This window comes from Falco peregrinus, chromosome 8, assembly GCF_023634155.1.
Source record: "Falco peregrinus isolate bFalPer1 chromosome 8, bFalPer1.pri, whole genome shotgun sequence".
Taxonomy (NCBI): Eukaryota; Metazoa; Chordata; class Aves; order Falconiformes; family Falconidae; genus Falco; species Falco peregrinus.
The window spans coordinates 62,620,080-62,631,895 of NC_073728.1; the positions used below are offsets into that span (position 1 = coordinate 62,620,080).

Consider the following 11,816-nt stretch of genomic DNA (forward strand, 5'->3'; position numbering starts at 1 on the left):
ACATTTTCTCTTCTAGCTGAAATAAACTTCCACTGATTTTCAGGCAATGCTGAGCTGTATTTTGGTACAGGGATTGGGGTTTTAATACATATGTAATGCTGGTTGGAATTATGACAAAGGGATTACAATTCTGCTGCTGGGAGGAAAAGGAGAAAAAAAAAAAAAAAAAAAAGGGCCTAAATCTTTACTCTAGTTATCCAGCCTGGTTTACAGAATACAGTAAGAAATTACCACATCAACACTTACAGAAACAAGACCAAACTTCTTTAAAACTGGCAATTTAAGAGTACGTGGAACTGTTGTGAACAGACACAAGACCTGACCACGTGGTGCACAGAGCCAAGTTTGCTGCCATTGGTTATTAATTCTTTCCCTACCCCCAAGGGAAACTAATGGGACACCTCTTTAATTATTAGAAGATATTAAAAACAGTATTACAGTATCAGTATGTGAATATAGGACAGATTTAGATGACAGCATTTCACAACTTGGTAAAATACAATCTCCCTAAAAAAATAAGTTATCAGAATACATCATCATTAAGCCTGGTCACCCAGGTCCCGTTTGCAACTCTGTCGCTGGTTTAAAGTGGGACTTTTAGCAAAACCGTTACATCTGTTTCCCCATTTGTAAGTTGGCAGCTACCAATACTTCTCTTCCTCATACAACTGAGGACACAAAGAATCAAGTTAAGCCCTGGTGCAGAAGCAAATATCCAGTAAAGACAGCTACATCATAGGTTAACTTCTGTTTGTAAAGTGCATGGTATCATCAGCATGTACCAAGAGGAAAAATGGAGTAAAAATGAGCCCTTTGAAAGAGATAGAGTGAAAGCAGAATGTCTTGCACTAAGGTTATGTATTTAACAGTTTTACATGAAATATTTATATATAAAAACTTTGTTAAGTGCTTTTCTCCAATTTAAAAATCTAAAGAATTCAAAAATAAGGCATTCAATATTTGAAAAAGTACAGATTTACAAAATGTGTATATTCTGTCATGAAAACTCCACACCAACATTATACACTTGGGAAAAAAAATACAAACAGGATATATTACAAATTTATGTAGCAATAACTTAGTTCATACCATGCAATAAAAAGTACGTTAATCGAGATACACAAGCTTTTAAGTTTCCTAAACTGGAGGGCTTAATTTTGTTTGCAAATGAGTTTTTATGCAAATTCTTAGAACTGTGGCACTTGAAATTTCTGGTAGCCTTTCTATTGAGAGTTAAATTGTACGTCATGATTATGAGGATGGAGAGTAACAAAGCAGCTGTTACGAATCATTCCAACTTTGTTCAACAATAGCTGAAACTCTTTTCTCATATTCACGTTTGTTCTCCTGATAAAGTTGTGCCGCCTGACTGTTTGCTGGACTGTTTGGATTAGGTTCATCAAGCAGAGACTGCAAAAAGGGGAAAACAAAACATGAGACAAACCAACACCTTTTAAATCATGGAAAAATCAACCTACAACTTTCAAATACTGTGTTTCAGGAGGCACACATGACTCAGAAGAGCCCAACTGAAAAAAAACAACAGTTAAACTCATGGTTAGGCACCCATAATTACACCACTGAACCTCAAATTATACACTGTGAAGCAGTAGCACTGCATACACTTCGAGGTTCTCAAACCTCACAGGTACACCGTCATTTGTACCAGTTAGCAGTATGATGGTAATTGATTATTTGGCAATTACACTACTATTGTCATTCAGGACTGAAGAGGGGCTTAAGATGCCTCCTACAGAACTTCACTATAGACAAATAAAAACAATCACACAGGAGAAAAGAAAATATGCATTTTTGCTGAGCCACGCCATTTTTACTTATTCCAAGTAAATTAGGTTTTAGCAGTACTGTCTCCCCGAGGACTTCAGTGGGCAAGGCTTCAGGATAAAGGTTAGTGTTTCAAACACTAGGCAAATTTCTACCATCTGATGTCCTGTCTTGACTAAAAAAAGAGTTAAAAAGGAACCCAAACCAGTAACTTTTCCTGCAAGAAATACCTAACAGCAGTTTTGTAGCTCAAAATTAGTCATTACATCAGACAACACCTTAGCCTTTATTTGATCAGAAAAATTACTGCTTAGCTCACAAGTATTTGAAGTCCCCTTTGATACAGTTACCTGGTTAGCCCCATCACCGAGCTGTGTATTCTGGAAGAGAGACTAACAACAACAGAATTATTTGCTAAAAGAGATGTGAAGTTACCTGAATTGAAGTTAAAATAGATGAAACATCGTATGTTGGACTCCAGCGATTCTGAAGAATATCTAAACATATGCTACCATCCGCATAAACTGCAAATACAACAGATATTTGGAAACAATCAGATTTATTTTATAGTTTGTTCATTACATACTGTTCAAGGCAGATTTACCATTCCAATTCAGTCTATGCTTAAATTAATGCTTTAGGGAAGAAGACAGCAGTTACGCTTCACAATCTTCCGTCATATGACACCTTGTATTTTGAAGATGTATTACTGGAAGTAACAACACTTAAGAGGAAAAGGAGGAAGGTCTAATGATGATGGCATTAGCACAGGAACTGGTAGACTTGATTCTTGCTCCTCTTGTGTGACTGGCCCCTATGCACACAGTGGAGAGCATGCTCCCAGAGAGCAGCGAGACATTTACTGCGGGAGCAGAATCCACTGCGCCAGCTGAGGATCTCACAGCTATCACACACTCCACAGCAGGAGTTCTTGCCCTCTTTTCACATACTCTATGCTCACTATGAGACACACCAAGACAGGTAAGAAAAAATACTGGAAAGTGTGCTTGAAACACTGCTTCTGTCTGGATACCTACCAGTTGTCTTAATATAGCCTGTGTGAAACAAACTCACCACTCAAACTCCGAAACCCTTGTCTTCAGGCTTGTTTGTACCAATAAACCCCAACAGATTACTAGCAGAGGCACACTGCCCTGCACATTACGTGACATATTGCTACAGAGGGGCTTGGAAAAGCAAAAGGCATGGTTTGTGTTTTCTGCATGCAAGAATAACTGAATAAAACCTATCAAGTGCTGGAGCAGGAACCACAGCACTTTCTCATCACTGAGTTGGGGTCAGCCCTCCTCGCACTTCCCTACGGCTGGTTATTCTCACCTTCTTCCTTGTGCTAGCACAGGCTGGTACAGGGAACCAAATGAAGGCATGGACTTGGCTGAAATCTCATCTGACAGAAATAAATAACATCTGGCTTGATCACTTCCCTGCTCCGATTCACAATGTGGCTGCGCATACACAATTGCTGTTAAATGGAAGAGGGCAGGAATCTGCAACCAGAATTGCCTCTTTAAGCCAACCTAAGTGCAGCTGCTGCTGAAAATGCTCACAGGCTTTGCTACTGAGGCTATCTATCGATTAGAAAGAGACAGATAGCTGCTTCCTAATAGCATCATAATTCTTAATTTTTCATCAAGCAGTTGCTGTCCCAGACATCTACTTAGGAGGCAGCAATGAAGAGAGATTGAGAGCTGTTAAGCATTCTGGAGCTTCACAGAACACATGACCACACCACAGTATTTAATGGGTATTATGCCTAAAACAAAATGATTTACTCACCATTTGGATGGAACATTTTTGATAAAAACCTAACAGTTGGAGGCTTATTTGGGTATTCTTCGGAAAATTCTATTACTAGTTTAAAAGTACCTGTCCAAACAAAAACAAATACAATCAGATTAACTGACAACAAAAGAACACCTCCAGAAATATATACAACATAGGTTAACCTATGTGCTTCGTGATCAGTATTTCTTCTCACCATTGTATAAGCTAACAACACTGAGTCTGGTTTCTTTTCATGTATTTCAAGCGGTAATGGAACTACTACTTAGTGACAGTAATAAACCCAACAGCAACAGCTAGGTAGAAGCTCGGAGACTCACTGTGTACATGGCAAGGACAGCTAGATCCAGCACCAATTGTCCCACTGCCCTCCCCCTTTTCTGTGACCCAACACGATGGTTGGTGACTTTAAGGTGTTTCATTAATTTGGCACTGCAGTGCCAGCAAAGAAACACTGGAATTTCATAATCAGCAATCTCAGTCTTTGGAGTTCATGACTGATTCACTGAAAACCTTTATTATGGATCAGTGAATAATTTACTGTAACTCCTCCAACCCAACACAGAGGAAAACCCCATCTGCTGCCAATTACTGCAATAATACTATAATTATTAAACTCATTATTCCTCATATGCCTAAGGGAGGTTCATTACACACTAACTTTCATGTTTATGTACAAATTCGGTATTGCCTCCCCCTCACTGAGTTCTATATTCAGAACAAGTCAAGATTTTTCACCTGTTCTTCATTAGGAGAATGGAGATGAATCAAACATGCCACACAGATGAAACCAGCAAAGCACACTGTCTTGCTGAGCTTAGCTATGGAGATGTGAAAACACATCTGGCACCATTAGACCAACTTCCCCCATTAAAAGCTCTAGCGTATATGTATAAACAAGTCTTGATATAAGCATTGCTTTGTAGCTTTCTAACCAACCACCAACCACTATGACAAGACACTGCGTACATCAATAGACGTATTTTTATAGCCAACAAGACCTTACTCCTTCACTTGCTTGCTTGGTTTGTTCCAAATTATATACAGATAACGTCTATTATTTTTTCAAAACAGAACAATGTTAATACTGGCAAGATTTGTTATAGTGACAGAGAATATAAAAGTTAGCGGCTTACCATCCTCAAAAGGCGTCCCTTCTGGCCTGAAAGGTTTTAAAAATAAACTCCAGTTAAAAACGATCACTACCTACTTCTAAACAAGCACAATACATTTAGATCTTCTTCCTCATCCTCCCCAAGACACAAGCAGAGGCGACAATTTAAATATTTAGGCAAGTATCCAGAGGCAACCTCCGAGAGCTTTGTTGTGCCTAGGACACTTTCCCATAGTCAATCTGCTAGTCAAGATACCTACTTTATCATCATCTCAAATGATACATACACCATTATGCGACTAGATTAGAATTAACGAGCAAATTACTAGCAAGCATACTTCAGTTTTACGAAAGGATACAAAGCCAGTTCCTGTTCTGTAGGACTTCTAATGTTAACTTTCTAGACAGAACCTGTACCTCATTCCACTGGGAATCAATCCAATCACCGCTAATACATCTGGATTTAATGGCCAAGAACATGCAGCTCTTAGGTTCTTTAGAGAGGAAACCTGTTTTTTCGTAACTCCTACACAGCCTAACCTATTTATTCAGCCATTAAGCAAGCTTTATTCAACAAAAAAGATGAACAAATGTTAATTTTTTCTTTCCTATGCATTCTACATTACTCCTGAAAACACTGCAACAGTACACTTGGTCATGTTTCTAAGTTTGCTGACTTTACGTACACAAAAGAAGAGAATAACTGTAAAAACAAAACCCAGGTTTATTTAGTCCTTTGATACAGGATTTTATAGTCATCACAAATGCTTACCCAAATATAACTGCATTCCATTGCATTATGTTGTTCTCAGATGGTGCACCACTGACACCCACAGGAGGGTCTTCTTGCAATCTAAGAATTACAAACATAGAATGACAAGCCTTACATAATTATACTTGCAGGTGGAAGTATTCAATTTAACAGTAATATCCATATTTTGTAAATATTTTATCACTCTAAATCAGAGAATACACAAAGCATTACACACATTATCAATACTCCAAAAGACAAACCTACAAGACAACACACACCAAGATTTTCTCATGTATTATACCAACACACTACAATGGCCCAACAGGTTACATTAAGTGTGCAGGGAGCAAAGCATTAAGGGCAAGAATACTTTGAAGCACCATGTACAGCTGAGATTTACGGTACTATGTAGTGAACTATGAAAGAGCAACTGCTGCTGGCTGCCACCAATGAAGACAAGAACAAACTGCAGCCACAAACAGGAGCCAAAAACCAGCCAGTGAGACTTACACAGCACACTTGCTGGGACTAAGCACAAGTGACTGTCAGTGCAGCTTTTCATGCATTCCCAGATCTGTGTGCATGATGTGGCTAAATTTGGTATAAGCCTATTTTGACTGGCAAGCTGATTGCTTAAAAGGGAACAAGGGGAAAAACTGTATAGTGCTTCTTCTTACCAGTTCAACAAATGTGTTTATCTCTAAAGTAATCATGGAAGCATTTTTAATTCTTTTTAGTTACTTAATCCTTAGACTAGGCAAAGGCACGCTCACTGAAAACCACATAAACTTGGGCCACACAGAAATATGTATCGCAACCGGAGAACAGGATCCAGTTACTTTCCTTCTGCCCATGGTTCTGTACACCAGTGTTTCTGCTGAAGATCACATAAGACCCTGAACAATGGTCAGCAAGCCCTCATCACCTGATGAGCATTTTCCTGGTCAAACCTCTTCAGTGGCAGCTCCTACCCACCTCACCTACTTGGCCTCTCGAGTTATGCAAGAATAAAGAACCTGCCCCCAGTGACTGCCCTTGCTTCAAAAGCAATCCTTCAGTGTCAACATGAGGCTTGATCACAGTACGCTTACGAATGAGTCGCTACCAAAAGCCCTGCAGACCAAGGGACAAATTCTAACTGAACATCAGCGTGTACATGGAGGTTTGTTCAGAGCTGACACTGGTATACAGCCAGTAAACTCTCCTGCATTTGCACTGCCCAAGTCTGTGATAAGCCTGCATGCATACGTGGATGCTGAGCAATGGCACTGCCCCACAGAGGCAGCCCAGGAGCAGGGCTTGCTGTTTACAGCTCAGATCCCTTCTGAACTCTGTGTTTACACCCTCGCTCTCCAAGCACACGCAGTTCAGACAGCTTAGTATCAACAGCATAAACCACCTACTATTTTGGTCAGGGAGAACAGGAACATGACAGCCAGGCTGCAGGCCAACAATAATGCCTAAGCATTCAGCCTGACAAGTGCATCTGAGAGATGGCTTTGGTTTTTAGATCAATTTAAAAGCTCATGTGCACCCTACTGTCAAAGGGTCTAACTACAGAAAGGTTGTGGCAAGGACTGGAAATTAGACTGATCCAAAAAATGCCTGGAAGTCTTAAATAGCTTGGGAAAATGCAGCATTTGTACCCCCTTTTTAAGAGGAAAAAAAACCCAAAACAATCTAACCAAAATGAAACAAAAAAAAACCCCAAACAAACTAATTTTTTCTATTGGTTTAGTCAAACAAATTCAAGGAGATACAAAATCTGTTGAACTATTCTCTTTGCAATTGCTCTTGACAATCACAGCATGCAAAAGAAGTTTATATTTAACAAAGTGAATCACAGCTCACAGCACACAGTCTGCTGAGGTAGAAGTAACATAAGGCTAAACAAATATATAACAGTGGGAAAGAGAAGAATAAAAACTGACATGAAGAAGTTACGTAAGTTTGGGGGTATCAAAGTTGTTGCATATTTGATACATACATTTGATTACTTTGTGTTTACTTGGTTATACTTTTCCACAGCTTTAAAATCTTTACTCCACCTTAAATTTCAAAATTATTAAACCAGTTATTCTAAGATTATAAAATCATAAAACCCACATCTGGCTGCAGTCTTGAAATATTACTTAGTCCCTCACCCTGAAAAAAAATCACTGGTTCACGTCATCTGTGTAACTGGATACAATAAAAAGGACTGAATATCCTGTTTTGATTTGAACAGCAATCAAGCAACACCCGCTTAGCTAACACCAACACCCGAGTACAAGAGAAGCAGGCTCCACATCTCAAACACACGCAACTGTTTGTAGATCCACAGATCAGCCTCTTACCACTGTAGTTTTACATGCAGTCATGTAAAGCAACTACAATACATGTCAACTGTTTCCTGATGTATTTTCAGGTACTGGTATAACATAGCTACGCTAAAAAAAAGAGATGCTATCAAAGCTGACTCACTTCCAACAACTTATGAGCGACTACAGTCCAGTGAAACAATATGACATATTCTAAAGCTAACAGAAGATCCCCCCACCTTCTTCCACACTCTCTTAAATGCGTCTACATGTTAGACTGGAAATAAATTATTCTAGAGCCTGTGGTTCAGCCATTAATGTTTAAAAGAGCGCAACTAATAACTGCTTCTTTAGCAGTTTGTATTATACAGAAGATGCCTCATGACTGAAAGCTTTAGACAGAATAGCATGTGCATAAAAACATTAAAGGGCGTTTTGTTTATTGCATACAGACAAATTAAGCGTTCTCTAATTCTTTGGGCTTCATTTTTTAACGTCTGTCCCGAATACTCATTTTCGGAGACACCGTCGACCCAACAAGCCTCCAACACACCTACATTCTGCCTGCTCGCTTCAGCAGACTGGGCCAAACCCCTTCGGTGTGCCAGAGCTCGGCTGAGGCGGGGGGCGCAGGAAGCAGGGCACAAACAGCCAGCCCCAATCCGCTCCGCACCGCCGGGCACCCCAGGGCAAGGGCACCCCGAGGCACCGGCCCCCAGCCCGGCCTGCCCCGCGACCCGGGCCCTCCCCAGCAGCGGGGGCTGCCCCTGCCTCAAGGCACCGCTTCAACTTCTATCCTCAGACGCCCCCAGCCGTCGGCGCAGGGGCGAGGCGGGCGGCCGGTGCCGCGGCGCCCGGCACAAACAAAGCCGGCCCTGCCCGGCAGGACCCCGGCGCTCACCCCGGCAGCCGCAGGGGCGGCCGCCCCGCAGGGCTCTTCCCTCCCCCGCTGCCCCGAAGCGAAGGGCGAAGCCGCCGGCTCGGAGCGCGCCCCTGCCCGCGGCACCCCCCGGGGGAGGGGGCTCCGGGCCAGCCCCCGTCCCTCAGCACAAAGGGACGCCCCGGGAATCGCCGCCCCCGCCACAGCTGCCCACGGCTCCCCCCTCGCCAGGGCTGGCCCGGCCCGTGCAAGCCCGAGCCGCGGTTCCACAAACTGCCGGGTCAGGCCCGCGGCCGGGCGGCTCTGCCCGGGCAGCCGCCGCGGTGCCTCCTCCGCTGCCAGCCAGCCCGTGTCACGTAGGGGCCCGGTGCCTGCAGGCCCCGTACCGGCGGGGGCCTCGCTCACCTCTTGAAGTCGCGCATCAGCCTGCGCCGCGCCGGAGTGGACATGATCGCCGCGGGGGGGGAAATAAAAAAAAAAAAAAAAAAAAAAAAAAAAAAGTCCGCGGCCGCGGCGCCGCCACCTCCCTCCGCGCCTGCACAAACAACCCGCAATGGCGTCTCCCTCCGCGGGGGGCGGGCTGCGCCGCTGGGCCGGCCGACGTCGCGGGCGGCAAGGGGGGGACGGAGGGACGGCCCGGCCCGACCCAGCCCGGCGCGGGGGTGGGCGCCTGCGCGCAGCTCCGCGCCCGCGGAGCCCCCCACCGGTGCCCCGGGTTGCCTCCGCGCTTAAAGGCGTTTTGGGGGAGCCAGCGGGATCGGCCACCGCAGTGCCCGGCTTCGCTGGTCTGTCACCAGAACTGCCTCACCCCCGTGGAAGACAGATTTAATATTTTTTTTAATTACCGTTTGGGGCTTAAAGCAAGCAGATTTTAGCGACGGAGAAGCAGCAAGCTCAGCTTTTAATTTGGAGCTGCTGAAGAACCGTGAACCGGCTCAAGGAGCAGGGCGCCTGCAGCGCGGAGCATCCCAGGCCAGGGGTCCGAGGGCTGGCACGGCCTTGCGGACAAATGAGCACATGGATATTGCCAGAAATCATTTTAGGAAAAACATTCGTACCCACTGGCTTCTGCTCTATGGGAGGGTAGCGGGGAACCAGGGAAGCGGTTTGGTTTTCTAATACCATTACTCCAACGGCCTAGAGCAGACCTCTTTGAAGTCATGACCTAATTCTTACATGGCGCCTCAGAACTCAGCCCTGGAGCTTGGGTTTGCCTGGTGACATGTGCCCCCTTGCTTTTCTTTCACATGATTTTAAGGAGGTCAGAACACCCTGAGACTCATAATGAAGGGACAGATATAAACATCTTCATCCTCTGCCCATTTCTTTTGCCTCCGGCTACCCATGTGCTTAACAAGCATCGATCCTGGTTTAATTAGCACAAAGCTCCTAACTGCTTTTTTGCCAAAGCTGGTGCCAAGCACGTGCTGTGGCTGCTCCGCTGACATGGATTATTTTAGAAGTGACTGACCTGAGCACTGCTCGGAATCAATACCCCACACGGGTCAGGATTTTACTCCACAAGGACTTACGCTCTGCACACTTTTTAACCCAATGTCCCATCTCGGTGAAAATACTCAGACACTCAAAGCAAGATACAAGCATAGGAATCCACACAAAGCCTGATGCTGCAAGGGAGTGAGCTTTTCAAAGAGGCTTGGTAATAAGAAACTATCATTCCCCAGCCACTAAAACACTATTCCCTGCACTAGCGCAAAATGGATCCTGCCAAGCAATCCTCTTCTGGATTTTCCTCCTCCCCCCATCACACAGACGTTTTGATTTTACATTCCACTGCTGCTCCTCTAGCTTTATACAGTTTATATTTAGCCCCAGCTAATTTGTAAGGAAGAAAGCAGACCGCAAAAAAACAAGTGCAAGCTTGGACCTGTATAAATAATTAACATCGGTCTAGCACCATTACTTGTTTCACTCTTACCATGTGCTCTGCTGCAATGGCCCCAGCAGAGCAGCAAGAGCATCCACTACCCAAAGGCAGCTCTCCAGCCCCTGAACCCCCCGTCACTCCTAACGTACCCCACACTCAGAGCTCCACGCAGGGCAACAGTCATGGCCTGCACAGGGGAACAACAACAAAAAAAAACCCCAAACGAGCTAAATCTGAAATCCTGTCTTGTTTCCACCTGGCTTGGAAACTTTTTCAACACTATCTCAACAGTGACAGTGTTCAGTCTCCTCTAACACCATCAAGAAACGGTGTTATGACGTTACCTAATAAAATGTTTTCTTTTTAATCCTAGCTGCCTGTTACACAGGTGTGGCCAGGAGTCTTATTAATAAATTGAAAGCTTTATTTTTTTTCCTATAAAGAACCAGCTGCGTTTCTGCTCTGTTGATTGTACAGCACATGTAGGTTTTTAAATGAAGTTAACTATATCCCAAGCTGGTTTCAAAAAAACAGCCCCAACTAACAATAGAGAGGCTCTACCCTTGCTAAGGTAGTTTAATAGGTCTCAAATCTGCACTAAATAACCATCATAGCATTATATCTGCTGATAATTATTTCCAGTACTTCCTTGCTCCATGAATTTAAATGCATCACTGCCAGTACTGTTCAATTTCACTACAGGCATTTCAGTTTAAAAGTTTTCAATTTATCATATACTTGTAACCCACCGACTTCCAGAGCCAGGTGGAAACTACAATTTCAGAACTAAACTTTTTCATTGGGTGTCTGGAGAAAGTTTTTTTCTGTGCAACCGTTAAAACTATCCACTGTAACAAGTGCTTCAAAAAATGGGAAAAAATCCTTACAGTGTGCAGTCTAGAGCATGAATGTTTTTCTTCTACCAACTTCTTGAATAGTACTGAAATAGATACAATTTCATATCTATTATATGAATTAAGAAAAATAGATAGTTCCTGATCAGAAAGCTGTTTTGAGTTCCATGTTTCTCCCAACTTTTTTTCCCAAAAAATGATAGTTAATAGGGGATTACATTAAATGAAAATCACATTTTCCAGCATAGTCATTCTATATAAATCTTGAGTAAATATTACATATTTGTGTAGCATTTTGCAAAAATGAAATGTTTCTAAGGTAGATTTGTCCCATCATAAAATGAGAAGCTTGAGAACTAACAGTGAAAGCAAACTACTTGCCTCTCTGTTAAAACAATCCATTCTTCCAATAACTTTTTTTTTCTTTTTCAGGTCAGT

The 11,816-nt window shown here is 43.1% G+C and overlaps 1 protein-coding gene across 1 annotated transcript; it reads right to left on the bottom strand.

Annotated features, from left to right (window-relative positions):
* Positions 1-839: 839 nt before the first annotated feature.
* UBE2B (ubiquitin conjugating enzyme E2 B) lies at positions 840-9,206 on the bottom strand. Its single transcript, XM_055812737.1, has 6 exons — positions 9,042-9,206; positions 5,475-5,555; positions 4,725-4,750; positions 3,583-3,672; positions 2,221-2,309; positions 840-1,410 (listed from the first exon to the last, which is right to left on the bottom strand). Exons 1-6 carry the CDS (start codon positions 9,083-9,085, stop codon positions 1,282-1,284), a joined length of 459 nt encoding a protein of 152 aa, XP_055668712.1. The 5' UTR covers positions 9,086-9,206; the 3' UTR covers positions 840-1,281.
* Between the last annotated feature and the right edge of the window lie 2,610 nt (positions 9,207-11,816).

Bases quoted from the DNA above. Each gene is read 5' to 3' on its own strand.
- UBE2B (XM_055812737.1), bottom strand. From the start codon at position 9,085: ATGTCCACTCCGGCGCGGCGCAGGCTGATGCGCGACTTCAAGAG. The intron at 4,751-5,474 runs GTAAGCATTTGT...AAAACCTTTCAG, and splicing joins TGGAATGCAGTTATATTTGG to GCCAGAAGGGACGCCTTTTG. The intron at 1,411-2,220 runs GTAACTTCACAT...CCCTTTTTGCAG, and splicing joins CTATTTTAACTTCAATTCAG to TCTCTGCTTGATGAACCTAA.